At 37.5% G+C, this 23725-nt stretch overlaps 1 protein-coding gene across 1 annotated transcript in view; it reads right to left on the reverse strand.

Annotated features, from left to right (window-relative positions):
- The window catches only part of LOC127637985 (integrin alpha-X-like), a 41395-nt gene that overhangs the window by 3486 nt on the left and 14184 nt on the right, over positions 1-23725 (reverse strand). The window contains exons 11-29 of the mRNA XM_052119329.1: positions 21569-21704; positions 20036-20184; positions 18883-19008; positions 17737-17937; positions 15946-16076; positions 12930-13090; positions 12615-12775; positions 10500-10628; positions 7975-8048; positions 7755-7887; positions 6205-6303; positions 5154-5233; positions 4947-5033; positions 4757-4817; positions 3773-3874; positions 2555-2623; positions 1777-1884; positions 1563-1661; positions 50-160 (exon numbers count right to left, since the gene is read on the reverse strand). Coding sequence (XP_051975289.1) covers positions 50-160; positions 1563-1661; positions 1777-1884; positions 2555-2623; positions 3773-3874; positions 4757-4817; positions 4947-5033; positions 5154-5233; positions 6205-6303; positions 7755-7887; positions 7975-8048; positions 10500-10628; positions 12615-12775; positions 12930-13090; positions 15946-16076; positions 17737-17937; positions 18883-19008; positions 20036-20184; positions 21569-21704 — 2217 coding nt within the window. The remainder of the gene's footprint in view (positions 1-49; positions 161-1562; positions 1662-1776; positions 1885-2554; positions 2624-3772; positions 3875-4756; positions 4818-4946; positions 5034-5153; positions 5234-6204; positions 6304-7754; positions 7888-7974; positions 8049-10499; positions 10629-12614; positions 12776-12929; positions 13091-15945; positions 16077-17736; positions 17938-18882; positions 19009-20035; positions 20185-21568; positions 21705-23725) is intronic.

Consider the following 23725-nt stretch of genomic DNA (forward strand, 5'->3'; position numbering starts at 1 on the left):
AAAAAGATCTGTAGACAAATTGTGTAAATTATGTTTTATGAACACTAACTTTGTACAGAACCACAAATATGATCGCCATAGCGATGAGTCCAAAGATGACAGATAGCGAGGCGATGAGTACTGTAAGGGCCTGAGATGGGACCTCAAACTCGGTGACAATCTGGAGAATAGAGAGAAACAGCGATGATGAAAGCAAACACCTTAACATTCTCACTAGAAGATCTTTCTTTGTAATGGAAAAATGATAAATGAAGCATCTTTTGGGACCTTATAGTGATGTTTACTACACTGCATGGCCAAAAAAAAAAAAGTCACATACTTTGAAAGTCACGCCTTTAGCTTTGATTACAGCATGCATTTGTCATGTGGCATTGTTTTGACAACCTTATGCAACATCACAACATTTATTCCCGTCCAGAGTTGCATTCATTTTTGACCAGGATGCTGGTAGAGAGTCGAAGCACTCCGTAAAATCTTCTCCAGCACATTCCAAAGACTTTCAATGGGGTTAAGGTCAGGACTCTGTGCTGGCCAATTAATGTGTGAAACTGATTCCTCATGCCTGCTGAACCACTCTTTCACAATTTGAGCCTGATGAATCTTGGCATTGTCCTCCTGGAATATGCCCGTGCCATCAGGGAAGAAAACCCATTGATGGGATAACCTTGTCATTCAGTACATTCACATAGTCAGCTGACTTCATTTTATTTGGCACATAATGATGCTGAGTCTAGACCTGACCAATCGAAGCAGCCCCAGATTATAAACTGTGACTTAGTTTTTTGGCCAGGCAGTGTATGTTCAATGGGTGTTATTAGGCATGAACAGTGTCAGGAATATTCCAGATTTAATATAAGTTGAGCTTAACCAACAGCATTTGTGACAATATTGATTACCACAATAATGAACTGTGACTCGTCCCTTCTTTTCTTTAAAAAAAGCAATAATGGAGGTTACAGTGAGACACTTACAATGGAAGTTGTAAGGCAGAAACATCCATCTTATATTTTTATAAAAGCACTTACAGTAATTCTTCTGTTAAAACCTGTGAATTATTTGAGCTGTAAATCATTTTTAGTAATTTTAGGCTTTTATGGTTTGTTGACACCGTCATGGCAACGTAGTTATAAAATTGGCAATAACTCTACACAGAAAAGTTTAGTAAGTGATTTTATCACAGTAAAATCATGTTAACACACTTATTGTTTATGTCATGTGGCTAAACTTTTAAAACAGTGAGTATTTGAACCAAAAAAATGGCCACATCACTTCCATTGTAAGTGCCTCACTGTCACACACATTTTTATTTAGTTTTTTAAAGAAAAGGAGGGAAGAGTCAAAATACATTTTTGTGCTAATCAATTTAGTCACAAATGCTGTCGGATTGAGCTTAATTTGTATTGAACCCGGAATATTCCTTTAATTGACGTGCGATCACAGGCGTGTCTATCAACTGTTTTCCAACAGCTTCCAGGCTGTTTGGCTCATCCAATCAGATTTTAGAGCTGGAACAAAACATTTTCAAATTGACGTTATAGGGGGAAATGTTGTCGTTTACTTACACTGAGATGGTGAGAGTCATCGGGGGGATACTGGATGAACTGCTCACTGTCAAACGAGAGAAATCCCCAACTCTTGATGCTAATCTGCATACCTGACACCTGAAAGCAACAACACAGACATAAGTCAACAACACTTGCCTTTCATAAGAAAATATAGAAAAGGAGCTATTTTAGAGATCATAAAGTGTGAGAGAAGTTAGAACTAATACTTTACCTGCTTGCCTGAACTGAAATTTCCAGTAAACATGAAGCTGATTGGCTGATCATGAGTCAACACGTTTATGGTGCAACCAATCAGATGACAGGTAGAAACATTACAAAGCTGTCCGAGAGAAAGTTACCATTGTAAGAAAACAACATGACAGTCAACATGTGAGATTAAAGGAATATGAAAATCCTGTCATTTACGCAAACGTCATTGCTTCATGAATGTCTCATTATTGACATCAAACCTTATACAATTCTTCTTGATGTGCCATATTTTAATATACATGAATCTGAATGAGATTTCAGAGCTGCCGCAGAGGGAAAGATTATCGGTAAACAACAAATTAGTCATAAAAAGGACTTTATGGAAATGTGATTGTGCATATGTAACCGGTCTTGCTCAACCCAATCCGAGCGAGATTCGAACCGGTGTCTGCTAGCAAGGGACCATGTGAGAATAACGAGGAGGCTAAAGGCTACGGCCCTAGCCTCAGTTGCTAGTGTTCCTCTTGATGCCAGGGGAAGGATGTTTACACATACCGCACAGCTATCGTGTACCAGCTGGTTCCCGTTACACATACACCAATTTTGGGGCTTAACAGTGTCTGTCCCAATCCAATTTATTGTGTGATTAAAACAGCAACCAGGACACTCTGCTAAACTAAACCGCTAAAATGTCCCTTTTATGTTCCACAGACGAAAGGTAAGTCGAACCAATTTAGAATGACACAAGGGTGAGTAAATAATTCCCTTGAGGTTCCAAAGCTATATAAAGATGAGCTTACCTGTATCAAATTGAAGCTTTTAGCATTTATGGGGACAAATTGCTTTTCACAGGTTGCACCAGTTCCATTCTGGATCACAAACACACAAGAAGGAAAAGAGGAAATGACAGTTAGAAGTGGTTTAGCACATTAAGTTTCCCACTACATGAAAACAAACTGAGTTTTGCTTCTTTATACTTTTGTTTACAATTGAAGGCCAAAGGATGGAGGATTTCATCAAGCAGTCATATGCTACTTCATGTTTTTTTTAAATGTGTCCTGTCCCCTGATTCTGTCAGATATCATGTGATGTGACTGTGCTATGACTGCTCTTGGGTGAGGGTCACTTTTGGGGTAAGGGTCAATGTGATAAAGGTTCTGTTATTCGAATGTAGTTCACTTGGTAACTTGGCATAAACATGGGATATATATACTGGAATTAGGGCTGTCGATTTGACACGTTTATTCTGTGCGATTAATTATTTAAGAAATTACTGCTATTATTTATAATGCCCCCAGACCATAATAAGGAATGTTCAACTTCGCGTTTTACGAATATCTGTCAGCGGGGGGCAGTAAGCGCGACTCCAGCTGAACAGGCAACACAAGCCGTAAAGACAACAAACCAAACTTACTGACAGCATGGCTGTCTCTCGTTTGGAAGGCTGCATCCTCTGGAGGTCGCATTTGTCGGCCACATACGTCATCGAGCATTCGATGTAGTTTCAGAAAAACGAGTAGGACACTTCGAATGCAGCCTTCGAATGCGACCTTCTTTCACAGGAATTCGGAGGATGCATGAGGTGTATCCTACGTGGGCACTCACAACCCACGATTCTTTGCTTCAACGGAAATGTATAAAAAAATTATGCCAATTTGCCCGTAAATATGATTTTTATTTGGGGTCCTTTCTCAGTAGATTATGATATATGCGAATAATTCGAATGATTAATCAGCACATCATGTAATTAATTTGATTCAAAATTTTAGTCCGTTGACAGCCCTAATTGGAATAATTACCCTTGCAGTGATAAAGATACCTTTATGTTGCTCTGGCGACATAGCTGAATATACTTTACCCTTGCTTGGAAGAACAGCAAATCCCATGTTCAACCCAAAAACATTTCACTCTATCCAAGTAAACAACATTTGAAGAATGGTACCTAGCTCAATAATGCTTCCACAACATTCCTTTTCCTTCCAACATCAACTCCCATTAAGAAAATGTCACAAACTCACTATTTTAGGTAGAGACAAGCGCAGCGAAATCCCTAACCCCGTGTCCTCTTGCAACACAAAGGTAATATTCACAGGTACAGACAACTGACCAATGTTCTCCACCTAGTTTTATTTTTAAGGTAGGGAACAGAGGAAAAAACTGTTAGTTGTGTGTGAAATTGACAAATAATGTTAGTTTAAACTTAAAGTCAACATGAAACAACACTTACAGACTTAAAGGGATAGTTCACCCAAAACTTTCTCTCATCATTTACTCACCCTCATGCCATTCCAGATGTGGATGGCTTCCTTTCTTCTGCTGAACACAAAGAAATATTTTTAGACAGATATATCAGCTCTGTTGGTCCTCACAATGCAAGTTAATGGTGGCCAAAATGTTAAAGCTCCAAAAAGCACATAAAGGCAGCATAAATGTAATCCATAAGCCTCCAGGTGTCTTAATGTCTTCAGAAGTGATATGATGTGTTTGGATGAGAAACAGATCAATATTTAAGGTCTTTTTTTACTATAAATCTCCACGTTCACTTTCACTTCTACATTCATCGTCTTTTGTTTTTTGCCAATTAGCATTCTTCTTCCATATTGCCACCTACTGGACGGGGCTGGTCAAAGATGGATATTTAAAGTAAAAAGGACTTAAATATGAATCTGTTTCTCACCCACACCTATCATGTCTCTTATGAAGACGTGGATTTAAACACTGGAGTCTTATTGATTACTTTTATGCTGCCTTTATGTACTTTTTGGAGCTTAAAAGTTCTGGTCACCATTCACTTCCATTGTATGAACCAACAGAGCTGAGATATTCTTCTAAAAGTCTATATTTGTGTTTAGCACAAGAAAGAAAGTCTCACACATCTGGGATGGCATGAAGGTGAGTAAATGATGAGAATTTATTAGAAAGAAAATAAATGGGGTCAATTTGAATTTCATGTTGATATAATAAAAGCACTTCATGTAGATTAGGGACACCAAGTCCTTTACCGTATATACATGTTCAAGCTGTGTGCTATGAGGATATCTCACAAATCGAGTTGAGCCTCCACTGAAACATAAAGATTGAACATCAACACTGATACCACAAGCAACTTCTTTCTTATTAACATTTTCCATTTACCTTCTACACCTACAGCACAGTGAATGTCTAAACTGAGAAAAGAAACTTGCCACTTACTCTCTCACCACAACATTAACAGGAAGTTTGGTGACCACGGACGTAGATGCAAGATTGTCTTGCGTGGTGTCATTGTTCTCGTTTTTACTGGAATGGGAAGAAAAAGCGCAGTTTAGATCTGACAAAAATTGACAGCCTATACTGTATTTCTATATGTAGTGAAGTATACAGTATGGTTTGGGTTTACATTTAAGGGCTGGTACTGACCTTTTAGCTGATGCATTCACAACTAAGAGCTTGTTTACAGCTACAGGTGTAGATACTGTGAATGACATCATCAATGTGGTCTTAGAAAAAAAATACAAATGGAAAGACACAGTAAGATACAAGATATGCATTTTTAACCATTTTTGTTTTTAAATGTAATACATATCACCTGTCAATTAACCCTTCGCTAAGCTGTGCCCCCCTTGGTTACCGTTGCTCACTCGGTCAAGCTTTACAGAACTCCATATAGGAATACAAAATAACATTTTAAAGCAAATTTATCTGATGTTTTTAAATGGTTTTGCACAATGTGTGGACTTTTCAGACAGTCCCTTACCCACTGTATGCTAAATTTACTCAAGGTGAAATGAACAATATTTAACAATTTCGCCGTGACACCATTAGACTAACTTAAATACAAGCCATATCGTATCCCCTATAGATTCGATGCTGGACACATCATTTCATCTAAGTTATTTAAATAAAAAACACTGCGTGTATCCTCTCTAAGTACCTCGTGTCATAATTACAAGTGACCCAGCAACAAGTTTTTTTTTACATTTTGTGGATCATTTCTATAAAATTCCGATTAGAACTACTCAAACACACATTACTCTTATGACTTTCAATGGAAAAAAAAGCAAACGCTTGTCAGAGAAATGGTGCACAGCAACAGTTGCTAAGATAGGATTGGTCAGAATGCTTTTAAGGCAGGGCTTAGCACAGTGTCATTTATAAACTAAATATTAAATAACATTTAATGATAACCACTAGGAAATGATGAAGAGCAAAACACGCCATCAGTTTCACATCAGTTTCTAGGGCGTTGCAATGTGGTTGCTTAAAGGCCCAACTCAAAAAAGACCATCATCGAGTCTCTATGATATTTATGTCACTAGTAAGCCAACACGATTTGAGGTATCATTAATTTCTGCAGCAAAAATGGTGCGCTGCAGTTTAATACTAAGCATTTGGGGTCTGCTGCAATTTACTGTAAAGAAAGACTTTGTGAAATCGGTGTTGATAAAAGCTCTTCTAGTGGTTTACCAACCTTCACTCTCTGACGGAAAACTCTTGCAAACTGGCATGTTGTGTGTATGACGTTTGAGATCTCAGTCTGATTGGACACACACAACACCAGTCCACTAGACTGCAGCATGAGAAAGAACAAGACTTCATTTAATATATGTTCAGTATATGCTATCAGTGCAGTAGTTCAGAATGGGACACATTGACACAGTTTAAAAAATCTTAAAGGGTTAGCTCATCCAAAAATGAAAAATCTCTCATCATTTACCCACCCTCATGCCATCCCAGATGTGTATTTGAGATTTTTAGAAGAATATTTCAGCTCTGTAGGTCCATACAATACAAGTGAATGGTGGCCAGAACTTTGAAGCTCCAAAACTCACATAGAGGCAGCATGGATTAATCTGATATTGTTGATTTTGAGTGCGAACAGAACCAAGTATAACATCTTGCCATTGCAGTCTCTAGGCACAATCATGATTTCAAGCTCGATTACACATCCTAGTGCTTGACGCATGAGCAGAGCGCTATCAAGCTTGAAATCATAATCGCCAAGGAGACTGCTGATGTCAAGATTTATGTGAAAATGGATATATATCTGGGTCTGTTCTCACCCAAATCCGATTAGAGTCTTATGGATTACTTTTATGCTGCCTTTATGTGCATTTTGGAGTTTCAGAGTTATGGCCACCATTCATTTCAATTAAATGGACCTACAGAGCTGAGATATTTGTATTCTGAAGGAGAAAGTCACACACATCTGAGATAGCATGAGAGTGAGAGAGATCATTTTCATTTTTGGGTGACTATCCGTTTAAGAGAGACAAAAAAAAGGTGAAATGTGAATGTGAAAGAAAGAAAAGCAGCAAAATGTTTCTGAGAGACCCAAAACAGACATCAGAATGAAGATCTCTCTTTTGAATTCTTTGTCAGTTTTTCTTTAACTTACATCTTTAAATTCAGTTGTCTTAATCAGTAACTTTTGATAGGAAATAAGATACAATGGTAGGAGTGAGATCTCATCTGTACAGATAAGCATATGATACTACACTAGCATGCATGCTTATAATACCATACTACAATACTAGTCTTTATCTTAATATACTATGGCAAACTGAATAAGAAAAAATAGAGGTGTTCAAAAATCATTAGTGATATTGTGGGATGCAGTTTTCCAAAGTTTGGCAAATTTATTAGGTTATCTGGGTATTTCATGCATACAGAAATGTGACTGTATATATACACTGCACAAATATAAGTATGGGAAGATTGGTAGTATGCAATTCTTAACTTACACTTAAATCAATGTGTTTAATATGCCTAAAAATAAAGGTCAACTAACATGCAACTAACACTAACATGTATTGTAGTAAATATATTTATATTGTACAGCACTTTGATCAACCTTGGTTTTTTAATGTGCTCTATAAATAAATAAATATTGATTGATTGATTGATTGCTTAAAGGTACTAATTTATGTTTAAATCTGAAGAGGCTGTTTTAAGACATGTTATTTTGTATCTTGTGTCTGTATATTAAACTGTGATTAATTGCTTTATGGAGGTTCTGACCGCTTTGACATGGGTGAAGGACAGGATGGTGGGATGATGAAGTAACAGTACAGTGTCTGTGGAATCTTCTCCATTATTTGTCACCTCCACTGAGATACTAACAGGGTAACCTGCAGTGCTCACCACTGTGTCGCTGAAAAAGAGATTACACAGATGCATTTGGCTTCATTACACTGCATGAAGAGCATGAGCCAAAAGTGAAATGAAATTGAACACAAACCTCACAAAAGAGAGAGAAACATTTAAATCCGATATGCACACATGATCTTCCCCACACACCTTCTCCAGAATCACCTGGAAAACACACATTGAAGATTGAGAGCATAATGTGCATTTTAGTAGTGTGTGGTCAGGCCCTTCAAACCCTTCACAAAAATCAGAAAAGTTTATAAAAATGTATCAACCATTATAAACATGGTTGCGACTTTTGGAGCTGTAGAATAAAGGACACTCTCTCTTTAAGTTGTTGGAGTATTTTTTTTTTTCACCCAAAAATGAAAATTCTCATCATTTACTCACCCTCATGCCATCCCAGATGTGTATAACTTCCTTTCTTCTGCTGAACACAAACAAAGATTTTTAGAAGAATATCTCAGCTCTGTAGGTCCATAAAATGAAAGTGAAAGGTGACCAAAACTTTGAAGCTCCAAAAACGACATGATGGCAACATAAATGTACTCCAGATGACTCTGGTGGTTAAATCCATGTCTTCTGAAGTGATATATTAGGTGTGGGTGAGAAACCAGTATTAATATTTAAGATACAACATTCAAGTCCTTTTTCCTTGACTTTCACTTTCTCCTTCTTCTGTTTTTGGTGATTCCCATTCTTTGTGCATATTGACCCCTATTGGGAAGGGTGGAGAATTTATGATAAAAAAGGACTTAATTATTGATCTGTTTTTCACTCACACTTATCATATCACTTCTGAAGACATGGTTTTAACCACTGGAGTCATATGGATTACTTTTATGCTCCCTTTATGTGGAATTTGGAGCTTCAACATTTTGGCACCCATTCACTTGCATTGTATGGACCTACAGATCTGAAATATTTTTCTAAAAATCTTCATTTGTATTCTGCTGAAGAAAGAAAATTATGCACATCTGGGATGAGAGGGGGTGAATAAATCATGAGAGAATTTACATTTTTGGGTGTACTGTTGCTTTAAATGAATGATCTTGAACAAATTTTCCATCCCTTATTGATTCAAAACCGGACGATCCCGTATTTTATGGGATGGTGACAAACCTAATTATAATATAAACTTTTAATATATATATATAAATATTTTAAATATAGTTAATATCAACAACGGCAGATGTCGCTTGTGTGGACTTTTCAGATGGTCCCTTATCAGACCTGCGACAGTATTAGGATGTTTTAACACAATGTGAGGACTTTTTAGATGGTCCCCTACCCACATTAGGCAACATTTACAATGAATATCAAGGTTAAATTAAATATCTTGAACGAATTTGCCATGACGCCATCTGACCAGCTTAAAATAGGGGACGATCCTGTATTTTACGGGACAGCTGGTACTGGCAACACTAATTATAATATAATCTTTTAATGAAAAAAAAAAAACAATTAAAATACTACACAGTTCAGTAATGACAATAAATGCATTATTTCAGTGCGGTTAGTTATATAAAAAATTATGTGCAAATGTTTTTAAACGCAATTAATCATGCCGTACGTAAATTCTGTCAGAAGGGGGCAGTCAGCACAGCCTCAACTGTACTATATATTCACAATAATATCACAATGATTTTGCTGGGGATATAAAATGAAGCAAAATCATGAATATCGCTACGATAGCAGTATGCTTATTATTCGGCCACTACATTTCCTAAAGACTAGACTAATTCCATGATACTTATGAGCTGCACAATTATTAAATGAATATCCTGGGTTTAATACAAGTTAAGCTCAATCAACAGCATTTGTGACAATGTAAAAAAAATTATTTTGACTTGTCACATGACAGGCTCTTTTAAGCTGGCGGCCTCACGAGCATTGTGAAAGCAAAGTGCTGCAGGTTTACACATTCATGCGATTCCAAACCTTTGTAAAAACGTATTCTGCAAATCTAAAAATGGGACGAGGTGACAGCGTTTCACCAGATTTTTAAGTGAGCAACACTGCAGTAAAAAGGTGAAGTAAAAATGACAGTACTTTCAGCTTTCCACCAAAATAAAAAGCTATAGGTGAAGTGAATCCGATAAAAATACATTACTATTATACAAAACAAAAGTAATCCTCATAATATATATAGGCAAGTAAATACTGCTTATTAATACCGTATTGATGTATTGGTGCATCTAAATGAAAATGATTAAATATCGTTATTTCTTGTTATTATTTAGTGAAAAACTGTAGATTATTTCCATTGATTTAATATTTTTATGTCATGCATTGAACATTTTGAGGATACTTGGCTAAAATAACTGTTTGGTTGAAATTGACAGTAATAATTATAATGGATATGACAAGTTATAAGACAAAATCGAGCATGTAAGACATGCAGTTAAGACAATTATACATACGAAAGATCTCCGTAAAGCTGAACTAGAAATGTGGTGCTGGGAGGAGGGTTTTATTTAAAAAAAAAAAAACTCTCATAGCTTTCTGTCATTCGAGTGGCTTACCAACAAATGTCTGAGGTAAGACCATTTAAGATGGTGTAAAGCTGTCTGTCTGTCTACATACACACATATCTGCATGTACACAAACACTGACCATCTCTGTGAATGTAGGGTGGCAGTCAGGGCTCAGCACTGGTCTCAGGCCTCCTGTTCCTGGAATCACTTGTCCTGTATAATTCATCCTTACAGAGAGAGGAACCTCATGGAAGTCTGATATACATTCCTGTAGTGCAAACATACACAACTCAATCAGACAGAGGAAATGTAACAGTATGCAAAAACTAAAGGTCCCATTTACACCTTGCATTAACCTGCATTAACATTATTTAATATCTGACTAGTGCAGTTGAAGTCAGAAGTTTACATACATTTAGATTGAAGTCAATAAAACTATTTATTTTTTTTACCACACCACAGATTTAATATTAGCAAAGTATAGTTTTGGCAAGTCATTTAGGACATCTACTTTGTGCATGACACGAGCAATTTTTCCAACAATTGTTTACAGACAGATTGTTTCACTTTTAATTGACTATTACAATTTCAGTGGGTCAGAAGTTTACATACACCAAGTTAACGGTGCCTTTATGCAGCTTGGAAAATTCCAGAAAATTATGTCAAGCCTTTAGACAATTAGCTTCTGATAGGCCTCAGAAAACAACAATTGTGGACATCCACATGTTTGGTTCATCCTTGGGAGCAATTTCCATATGCCTGAATGTACCAAGTTCATCTGTACAAACAATAATACACAAGTATAATCACCATGGGACCACGTAGCCATCGTGCTACTCAGGAAGGAGATGCATTCTGTCTCCTAGAGATGAACTTAGTTTGGTGCAAAAAGTGCAAATCAATCCCAGAACAACAGCAAAGGACCATGTGAAGATGCTGGAGGAAACAGGTAGACAAGTATCTATATCCACAGTAAAACGAGTCCTATATCGACATAACCTGAAATGCTGCTCAGCAAGGAAGAAGCCACTGCTCCAAAACCACCATAGAAAAGCCAGACTACAGTTTGTAAGTGCACATCGGGACAAAGATTTTACTTTTTGGAGAAATGTCCTCTGGTTTGACGAAACAAAATTTGAACTTTTTGGCCATAATGACCATCGGCATGTTTGGAGGAAAAAGGGTGAGGCTTGCAAGCTGAAGAACACCATCCCAACCGTGAAGCATTGGGGTGGCCGCATCATGTTGTGGAGGTGCTTTGCTGCAGGAGGGACTGGTGCACTTCACAAAATTGATGACATCATGAAGGAAAATTATGTGGATATATTGAAGCAACATTTCAAGACATCAGCCAGGAAGTTAAAGCTCATTGCAAATGGGCTTTCCAAATGGACAATGACCCCAAGCATACCTCCAAAGTTGTGGCAAAATGACTTAAGGACAACAAAGTCAAGGTATTGAAGTGGCCATCACAAAGCCCTGACCTCAGTCCAATAGACAATTTGTGGGCAGAACTGGAAAAGCGTGTGCGAGCAAGGAGGCCAACAAACCTGACTCATTTACACCTGTTCTGTCTGGAGGAATGGGCCAAAATTCCAGCAAATTATTGTGAGAAGCTGGAGGAAGACTACCCAAAAGGTTTTACCCAAGTTAAACAATTTTAAGGCAATGCTACCAAATACTAACAAAGTGTATGTAAACTTCTGACCCACTGGGAATGTGATGAAAGAAATAAAAGCTGAAATAAATCATTCTCTCTACTATTATTCTGCCATTTCACATTATTAAAATAAAGTGGTGATCCTAACTGACCAAAGTCAAGGAATGTTTTCTACAATTAAATGTCAGGAGTTGTGAAAAACTGAGTTTAAATGTATTTGGCTAAGGTGTATGTAAACTTCTGACTTCAACTGTATATGGATACCCTTTAGCTGGAATGCATTTACACCTTGCAGTGCAAAATGAAAAAATGCTACTTATTTATTACATCAGAGGCTTTTGTAACAAAAGATATTCTTCCTCTTTAAGTGAATTTTAAAAACATTGATTGATTGACTGATTGATACAGATGCTTTCCATCACTTTAACAGTCAGGGTTTTTCATTAATTGAAAGTTGTTTGGTGCCCGCCAAAGCTTTACTGATGTTTGTTGAGGATATTTAAAAGTGTTCCCCCAAACCTGTTTTCCAAACTTGTACACACAATTTCATACATAAACACACACACACACACACACCCACCCACATATACTGACCGGGATGCTGATGGAGAGATTAGTGCAGACAGAAGAAATGCTGGTGAGGTTGCTGCTGGGGGTCCAGATAAAGGAGGCAGACCTGGGGCCAAACAACAGCCTAGGGGTCCTGAGCTGAGAGTCCAGCTCCAGAGCCACTGATACCACAGCACTGAAAGGATCTGAAAAAAACAAAAAAAAAAACATAAATGCACATGTTTGATTTAATAAATGATATTCAAGAATACAGTTGGATCAATATAGGCATTTCTATGGAAAACTAAAATATTCACTATCAATTAGCATATTTTCTCTCAAGTTCTCAGTCTGACTCACCTTGTAAATTACCCTTTATAACCTCCTTTAAGGTGACACAAATGGTAAGTGTGGCAACAGGAGTGTTGAGGCCAAGGGGAGCGGAGCAATGGAAGAATGTCTGAGGAATGATTGGCGGGTCAACAGTGGTGTTTATGGGCAAACACATGACCGGTTGAGTTCTGTAAAAATGTGATTAAAAATGAATGTGATTATGGCTCACATCTTCTTAGCTAGACTTTAGGCAACTCTTGCTTCTGAGACTAGCCACAGTCTCACATGGCACATCCACTGACTGTCTGAAGCACACTGCACATAAAAATTACAATCATTTGCTAACAAGCTCAAATCAGCCTGCCTGACTGGAGTTAATGTGCATAGGTTTTATCAGTCAGCTGGGAAACAAAGTGGTGTTTCAAAGTACTGCTATGAGTACATTGTAATTTTGCATGGACAGAAATTCTGATCAAAAAGTCAATGCTCATTTTCAGCCTAAATCTTCTGTATTATCAGTTTAAAGGGATTGTTCACCCACAAAAGAAAATTCTCTTATCATTTACTCACCCTCATGCCATCCTATGTGTGTTTTTTTTCTTCTGGAAAACACAAATGAAGAGTTTTAGAAGAGTATTTCAGCTATGTAGGTCCATACAATGTAAGTGAATGATGACCAGAATTTTGAAGCTCAAAAAAAGGAGATAAAACTAATCCATACAATTCCAGTGATTTAATCCATGTCTTCAGAATTGATGAGTTTGGGTGAGAAACAGATCAATATTTAAGTCCTTTTTTTACTATAAATCACTAAATGTGAAAGATTTATAGTATAAAAAAAAAAGAACTTAAATATTGATCTGTTTCTCACCCATACCTATAATATCACTTCTGAAGACATGGATTTAACCACTGGAGTTTTATGGATTTGTTTTATGCTGCCTTTCTCTCCTTTTTTGAGCTTCAAAATTCTGGTCACCATTCACTTGCATTGTATGGACCTACAGAGCTGAAATACTCTTCTAGAAATCTTTTTTATGTGTTCTGCAGAAGAAAATCATAGGCATCTGGGATGGCATGAGGGTGAGTAAATGATAGAAGAATTGTCATCATTGCGTAAACTATTCCTTTAACCATTTGTAGATCTTGCTGAAAAGACCAGCTTAACCAGCATGCAATGCCAAGTATGTTTGTTAGTGTTTGTTTGGTGCTGATCTACATGTAGCTAGTGGACCAGCAAAGCCATGCTTTTGGTTGAATGGCAAGGTCTTTCTGATGAAGCTGGCAAAGCTAGTTTAAAAGCCTGTTGGGGACACCAGCACACCAGTATCCCACATAAGCTGGTGACCAGCAATGTTGCACCATTATATAAATTAGCTACCATTTTATTTTGCTCATCATTCTACTACTGTGGAAATCAACATCGATTTATTAACTTCAAATTTAACCTTCCTTCAACATCATATAAAAACAAAACAAACTGTGGTTGGTTGCTTAACATGTTGGTCAGACTGTCTGTCTGCAACATGGACAAAACATTGTGTCAATAATAAAAAATGTGTCTCTCAAGCAGGCACGTACACACATAGACATCAAAAGGGGCTTGAGCACCTGCCCTTTTTATTCCTGGAGAGAAAGTGCCCTTTTTTCTGGGGTGCTTTTTTATAAAAAATTGTTTAAATAATATATATTCCTGTTTGCGCAGAATGCGCACAGCTTCCCTGTCAAGCAAATATATTTATTGAATAGTGTATATAAATATCGGGTCAGGAGTTCTGAAGCGCCCCCCCCCAGCGGCGCACATCGGCACATCACACACACACACACACACACACACACACACACGAGGCAGCAGCAGCAGCGGCGACCCCTCCCAGCAGTGTTTTTATTGGCTTGTGTTGAGGTGAGTGGCGATGAACAAAAGATTAAACTACCAGTGCCTCGAATTTACTGCTGATTAGCCAAAGACAAATATAGTTAACCTGTGTCTTGCTAGCATGCATGCCTCATGAGCTACTAGCTAATGTAATAAGTTAGCTACAGTTTAGTGAAGGCAAATATATCATGGCCATACAGTGCTACTGTACTAAATGGGGACCCTACAGGTGAATACAGTGTGTGTGTCTAATAACATCATCACAATCGATAAACTGATATGCAAATTAGGCGTCAACTAGTTAAAATGCGCATATTTGCATCTAATTGACAGGGCAATGCAGGTAAATAGGATAAACAAAATAATTAAAGCATATCACCACAGAACGTCCCCAGTTAAAGACTTACATACATCAAGAGTCTTTCCCCTGAAATTTAGAAATCTAAATTAGTGAATTTAGAAGAAATCTACAGATGCAAACAGATGGAGGATAGAAGGTTTAAAACAAACTCCATCTAAATGTGGATTTTGAAGGTTTTATTTGATGATGATGATGATACAGTCCTCCCTCAAATGTGAAACTAAGTCCATGTCACCATCAGTTATTGTGTATGTGTGTGTGTGTGTGTGTGTGTACATGCATAGCAATAATAATATTATATTTTTGTATAATATATTATGTACATATTATGTATTTGATTAAAACATTCAGGTAATTCAGTATTCTGATGCTTGGTTTCAAATTATTAGTTAAACACGCCCCTCTGCTTGATGCAGTTATTTAGGTTATTCTAAATACATACATGAAACTAGTAGCATAGAAAACATGCACATTGTGGTATGGTTTCCTTTGCTGCTCTATACACCTAGTGAATACTAAGGAGACCATGGTTTCTGTGTGAACTGATTATTTTATAGACATCTTTTGAAAATTAAACAATTGTGTGAGTTTGAGGAAGATAAAATTAACTTTTTAAATAAATTTTTTAAAAGGAAGTCAGAGTTGTGTTAATATATATACTTTTTTGTTTAAAAAAAGTAAAAAAATACGTAATTATGAGAAGTGCCCTTTTTTCACTTGAGCCCCTGCCCCTCCAAATGTCTGTGCACGTCCCTGCTCTCAAGACTACACACTCAAACATGTATTATATGAAAAAGCACACTTGCCTGAGCACAGTAACAGCACCTCTAGATCCCACCACTACATCAGTGAGAGAGTCAGCAGTCAGATCGCCTGCAGAGTGAACAGAGACCCCAAAAAACTGCAATCCACTACCTACTGCTGATCCACTCACTCTCTATACATGAAAGAGAGAGAGAGAGAGAGAGAGAGAGAGAGAGAGAGAGAGAGAGAGAGAGAGAGAGAGAGAGAGAAGGGTTTTAAAACAAGTTGGCTGGTTTAGGGTTCCCACATTTGACAAATTAATTTCCATGACTTTTCCAAATTGTTTCTGATTACTTGATGCAGATTTGTAAAAATCATTCAAATTCAGACAGATTCACTAGTGAATCACTCCAATTTGATTAATTCATTGAATAACTGACTAATCGATAACTAGAAAAACGTACATTCATTATAGAAATGTCCATAACTTTTCTGTGACTTTCCAGACCTGGAAAAGTCCATTTAAAATTCCCTGACATTTCCATGTTTTCCATCACTTTGAGATCCCTTTTGGTTTCTGGTCTGAGGAAGTTCACCTGTTCTAGCTAGCTGGACCAAGATGGTCTACCAGATCAATATGTGGCCCCATCTGCTTGTAACCCAACTTATTGTACATTCATGAGAGACCAGTTATGGACCATAAATGACCAGCTTGGAGCAGATAAAAACCATGTAAAACCAGTTACCATCTTGGTAACATGGTAGCTGGTTTTAGCTGGATTATTCTGCAAAGCCCTAACAAAGAGCGAGACACTTATCACTAGAGCTGTTCTTTTCTTAAGTTAATTCAGTGTGATTCATTATATACAAATAATGCGTTCAGAGAAATATACATAATTGATCATGTTCCCAGACTGTAATATGGAATATTCCTCCCATCGAAGCAATGCAATCTTGAAGTACCAGCAATTTTCAGGAGGGGGCAGTAAGCGAAACTCCAGCTGTATAGGCAACACGCAGCAGTACAAAGAACAACAAACCACACTCAGGCCCTGTCCCAAATGGCACACTTAATGTGAACTTGCGGTCTCGCAGCCTTCATTTGCACGTTCCCGCCAAGTCCACAAGACCGCAGGGTGTCCAATTCGACATTTTAGCGCTCAGAGGGGTTTTGTGCCCTCATGCACATTTATAACTCATGCACCCTCATGGACTTGATGACTAGCACCCCATCTATCTGATCTTGCTTGCATCACCAAAGTCTGGACTCAGAGAAAGACCACAAGGGCTTATGATGCACTTTGGGACAGGGCCTCAGGCTTGCTTGACACTAGAGACAGTGCAAGATGAGGACGCGTTCTTGGGTTTACACACAGCTGGATGGAGCGCAATTCCGAATGCAGGGATCTGGAGTGTTTTTCAAAGTTTCAAACAACGTTTAACTTGACATATTGACCTAAAAATGTTGTTCATGACACGATGCAACCAAAGTGAGACACTCCAAAAGTGTCCGTCTGATACGTGTACATTGGCACGTACTTTGAAAAGCCCTTAGAATAAATCTATCTCAGACAAATTTATAAAATGATTAAATAATATGGAAATAAACTATATTTTGGCTCCTAAAGCCATTTTTTGGGCCATATTATATTTATAATTAAATAAATAACTATTTATAAGTATTTAATCAATATATGTAATTAATATTATTTGAGCGGCTTTCTCAGCAAATATTTATATATGCAATTAATTGTGATTAATTAGATTAATTAATTGCCATATCATGTAATCATTTTAAACAATTGACAGCCTTACGTCACACAACCAAAAGGTAAAATTGAGTTTCTCCCAACCTGACTGTATTCTTTTCTGATACCTCCCGGTTGTCCCAAGAAAATGTAAATTGCCCCATTGCCCTGCTCTTCCTGAGGCGCCCCCACTGCCAACTCTTCAAGGCTATCTCCACTCAGGTCCTGTATGGCAGCCAGAGAAGCACCAAACCGCCCAAACTCGTTCCCCACTGCTCCACGGAGAAACACGGAGCAGTTCAGTGTCTAAAGGGATAATGGGGATTTTAGAACATGTAGTATGATAGTCAACATTTTAGTTATATGTGATTAAAAGCTTAATTGATTAAGGGAACATTTGTGGTTGAATACAAGTTAAGCTCAATCGACAGCATTTGTGATATGATATTGATAACCACAAAAATACATTTTCTTCTTTAAAAAAAGCTAAAATTACAAGCAAAGTTAAAAGCAAAGTTTCAGTGAGGCACTCATCACGGAAGTGAATGGCTCAGCTTTTGGCAGAAATGCGGCGCTTATAATTTTATAAAAGCACACATTAATCATATAAAAAATCATATAATATTTGAGCTGAAAAATTGCTAAAATTGCCATTTTTACAGTCGTTTTAGGGTTTGTTGACATTGTCATGGCAATGAAGTTGTAAAATTGGCTATAACTCTACAGAGAAAAGGTTACCAAGTTATTTTGTCACTCTAAAATCATGTGATCACACCTATTTTTTCACATCATGTGTCTATATTTTTGAAACGGTGAGCATTTAAACATTTACGGATTGGCCGCATTCACTTCCATTGTAGTGCCTCATTGTAACCCAGATTTTGGCTTTTTTTATTTTTTAAACAAAAAGTGGGGCAAGTCATAATTAATTTTCCCATAATCAATATCATGACACAAATGCTGTCGATTGAGCTTAACTTGATTTGAACCCAGAATATGCAATAAGAAAATTATAAGCATTAGCAGAGAACCTTTTAATGTATGCAGGCTGCACGGTAAATACTGACGTTAACTTCTCAATAATAATTTTGAACTTTGATTTTGTTTTTTGAACACCACCATTATTGTAATACCATGATATTCTTTGATGTACCTTGTTACACTATATGACTATGGTAATTGGTATGCGTGGTTGGTATTATTGGTGTGTGTGATAATCCTTACTCATGTGTGTGTGTGTGTTGATCATACCTCAATGTTCAACGGGCATATACGGACCTCTCCCCCCACTCCATGAGTGTGATATAAAGGAACCCCGACTGCTAACAACCCAGAGACACTCATGACACATAACTCTGCCCCAAAATATGAGCCCAGCTGCAGACAGAGACATGACGCAAGAGAAAAATAATAGATAAATAGATAAGAAAGCAAGCTATAAATGAAGTACAGAATATAACCATGTGCTAAATGACTCTAATTTTTTACTCTATCATGCAACCATTGACACAAGTACAAAATATACATTACTATATGAAGAATACACTGGCCCAAAAAGTATATGGACAACTCATGTGACTTTCTTTCTTCTGAGGAACACAAATATACTTTAACAGGATCTATGAGGTGTTTTTGTCCATACAATGAAAGTCAATGGGCTCCAAAACATTCAAGCTCCAAAAAAGCACATAAATGCAGCATAAAAGTAATCCATACAATTTGAGTAGTTTAATCCATGTCTTCTGAAGCGATACGATCAAGCTGGGTAAGAGAAACATCAAAATGTAAGTGCTCATTCCCTATAAATCTTTTGCCAGGTTATCTTTTTCACGCCCATTTGGGCTACTTTGAAAATACAGATGCAAGTTAAAATGATATGGTCGCAGGTTGTGGCTTTTTGGAATAATTCTCAAATTTACCGTAGTCACAAAAAGTTTGATAGTAAACACTAGGGAAATTAAATTGCAACGTCATATTGATGTATACGGTTACGTGGTATTGTGTCCATGGCAACCCCGTACCGCGTCAAAATGCGCACCAAAGTGTTCCAGTCAGGCCGGATGTTAATATTTATAGTGAATAATGACATAAATTATGCCCTGTTTCTCACCCAAAGTGATTCTATCGCTTCAGAAGACATGGATTAAACCACTTGAGTAATATGGATTGCTTTTATATGGAGCTTGAAAGATTTTGGACCCCACTGGCTAACACAGTATGGAGAAAAACACATCATGCATCCTTCAGAATATCTTTGTTAATATTCCGCAGAATAAAGAAAGTAATTCGAGTGTGTGTAAATGATGAATTAATTATCTTTTGGGGTGAAAAATCCCTTTAAGTGTCCATTTACTTTTGGGGACCACTATATGTTAAATTAGTTTTGTAAATGTTTTTGATGTACCTGTAATCCGTATATCCTGTGGGAGATGGTCCAGCTGTGGTTCTGATGGTTCTGTGTGAAGCCCAGCACCAGACCCTTGTGTCTATGTCTTGGTGCCCCAGCAAAGTACACAACTTCCCCATTCACTGTTGCCACAGCAACAGAGTAACCTGCAGCACAGAATATAATGTGGGTTATAAAAAGGTTAAAAAACAAAACAAAAAATGAAACAATTCTGTTTTGTGATTCTAGTGGCACAGAAATGACACACATAAATGGTTAGTTCATGCCATCCCAGATGTGTATGACTTTTGTTCTTCTTTTGAATACATTTGAGGAAAGAATGAAAAATATCTTGGTTCATAAGGTCCTTAAAAATCAAGTGGATGGTGATCAGACTTCTGAAGCTCCAAAAATCACATAGTCAGCATTCGTCATCCACACGAACACAGCGGTTAAATTAATGTCTTCTAAAGCAACTCAATAACCTTTGGTGCAAAATGATCAATATTTAAGAACTTTTATACTATAAAACACTGCTTCCGGTCATCAGTAGTATGCACGTAACGTATGTCACACACATAAACTGCTACTGACCGAAAGTGATGATTTTTAGTTTAAAAGTACTTAAATATTGATCTTTTTTGCACCAAAAGCGATTGTGTTGCTTTAGGAGACATTAATTTAACCACTGGAGTCATATGGATGATGTTTATGCTGACTGTCTGTTCCTTTTGGAGCTTCAAAAGTCTGATCACCATCCACTTGAATTTAAAGGACCAGCTGACCTGAGATATTTTTCTATTTTTCTTCAAATGTGTTCTGCTGAGGAAAGAAAGTCATCCACATCTGGGACAGCATGAGGGTGATAAATAATGAGAGAATTTAAATTTTTGGATGAACTAACCCTTTAAGCTCAGTGGTAAAATAGTGGGGGAAATTACTATTTCGACACCAATTTATTAATAGACTTCAAGTGCGAGTGTTCAAAATATTATGTTGTTAAATTTGTTGCAATTAAGTGTGAGAAAGTATTTTTGTTTCCTCTACTTCAGCACATAATGAACTGTGGTTGGGCTTGTAACTTGTTTTGAAACAGATCTGCAGAACGGTTAAAGCAGCTGCCTGTGATATCTGCGGTGGTTGCAGTACATTAAAGGCACAGTGTGCATGACTGAAACTGACGTGGTATGAGTGTTTAAAAACAGCAGAGCTGCATTAACTGTTCACAATGGCAGTACAGGATATGAAAACATCTGCACTTGGCCGATACATTTTTTTCACTGCATACAGTCAACACATGAGACCAGCCAAACAGAAGTGAGTTCATCCGGCCTAAAGTGAACACCAATCAGTAAAACTTACATAATTTTACTCAGAGTGAAAGTAAATCTAAACTGTGAGAAAAAAAACTTTCAGCTGAGACAAACTTTCTATGATGTCTGTAGCACAAATGGTGCAGGGGTTCTGCGTTGATGTTTAAAACGTACTGTATGTTAGTGATCGTCTTAGAAAGCAAATAAACCTTAATTTAATTATTTATTAGAGTCTTACCCAGATATGAGTCCCGGATGTCCTCCTCTTTGTTTGTGGCATTAATAAATGAAGAATTGATCAGTTGGTCATGAAGATCCTGCACAATCCCACCAGACCATGAGTATGCCCCAACTGCTCCAAACAACCTTACACCCTATGTGAAGATGAGTAGAGGACTTTTCATTTCATTTACAGAATCATATTACCACCATTACAAAAAATACTCCTTGTGACCATAGCTGGTTTTACTAGCTCCTAGCTGTGTTTCTAGCTGGTCATTAGCTGGCATAGATGATTTTTGAGCTGGACTATCAGCTGGTGGTTCCAAGGTCCACACTGACCGTCAACAAAAGTTGGTGTTCACATGGGATGCATTTTTGTATTCTGTCTTCAAAGTTATTTTTTTACTTTTTGGTTTTTGTAAATATGTATCAGATGGACATTATATGCTATTGTATTGCCTCTTGCTATATAAAATACTTCTGGAACCAAGACAGCTGAAGTAGGCGGGCACTGTCATGCTCTATATCCTATGTGAACTCCCCCTAAAAGCTACTGTGTGTCATTTCTGTGCCACTTACAGCACCAAATGGAAAACCAAATCATTTTTCACTTATGTTATTTTCTCAGAGCACTCCTTCATTTTCTATGATTCATAAAGACAGTTAACCCACCCCAAACACACTGCATTAGCAGAGAGGTGCCTCGCAGTTTGCTGAATGGCTAGTACACGTGGGTTGCTCAGATGATTTTTTGTTGCCGTTTCAGAGTCTACGGCAGTCACATAAGCCACTTTTATGAGTTCACTGGTTCATATAGTCTTGGAGCGAATTAAGGTAAACATTTTTGGCGTGCATTCCATAACAGAGGGCCTCAAGCACAGGACTGGGCTTGAGCTCCGAGATCCCCCCCACTGGACTATCTGACTAAAGCAATAAACAGAAAGACAATTTTTTTTAATAATTGGTAAAGGCATCATTTTTATATATAGTGGTAGAGATGGGGAGGTGGAGGGATGCCAGAAGAATCCTTGGGATATGATTGGCATGCCGAGATGAACAAGCTCCTTCCGAATTTACATTTGGTACCTGTTAAATTGCATTAAAATTGCTGGACTAACTTTTATGTTAGTACAACATCTGCTTTTTACACATGCAATGACTTTCTGTCTTTTGTCTGTATTGTTACCATTTACACAGCAGCACCAAATGCCACTAAATCTCTGTGATGTCAGTCTCAAGAAATGTCCTTTAAAAAGCTGTGCCAATGGTGGTGCCAACTGAGTTATTTTACCCCACAAAAATTGACTACTTTCCTCACCTGCTCTGATCGAGAGAAGCTCTTTCATTTCAGCATGTAGTCCAATTTTCCGAAATTTATTTCCACAACATAGATAATTACGATTGTCGACTCCCGTGTCACAGGCTTACAAATAAACATTGTTCCATCTGAACTTTGTCACTGGTTCAAGCTCTTTGACAGCAGACATTTTATGTCAGAGCATCCTCCTAACCTTGTACATGCTCAAACCGTTAACAGCCATAACTTGATATAACCTGTTTTACAGTATTTTCAGCAGGAATCAAACCTTGTCCAAGCTCTTGTCAAATCTAGACTGGACTACTGCAATGCTCTTCTGGTAGTACTTCCTTCATTTACAGTGAAACCTCTGCAATTGATCAAGGACGCGGCAGTGCATTTGAATTTCAACAAGCCCAGAAGAGTGCATATAGCACGCCTCTCTTCATCGAACTGCACTGGCTGTCAATGGTTGCTCACGGAAAGTTCAAGGCATTGATGCTCGCCTATAGAACAGCCACTGGTTCCATGGCCCCTATCTACACTCACTACTTCTAAGTACCCTCCAGAAGCTTGCGATTGGCAGACGAACAGCGCCTCGTTGTGCCATCTCACAAGGGCACAAAATAACTTTCTGGGACTTTAATTTTTACTGTCTTCTGTCTTGCTAAAAAAAAATAGAAATTCTAATGTCTTTCCCCATCTCTTAACTTTCTCCCTACTTCTACTTCTCTTAGCAATTAGAAACTTTGTATTGCAGCACTTTCGATGAATCACTTTTGTTATATTCCTCATTTGTAAGTTGCTTTGGATAAAAGTGTCTGCTAAATGAATAAATGGAAATAAATAGAAATGTAATGGAAATAAAAAAAACAT

Source organism: Xyrauchen texanus, chromosome 4 (assembly GCF_025860055.1).
Source record: "Xyrauchen texanus isolate HMW12.3.18 chromosome 4, RBS_HiC_50CHRs, whole genome shotgun sequence".
Lineage (NCBI taxonomy): Eukaryota > Metazoa > Chordata > Actinopteri > Cypriniformes > Catostomidae > Xyrauchen > Xyrauchen texanus.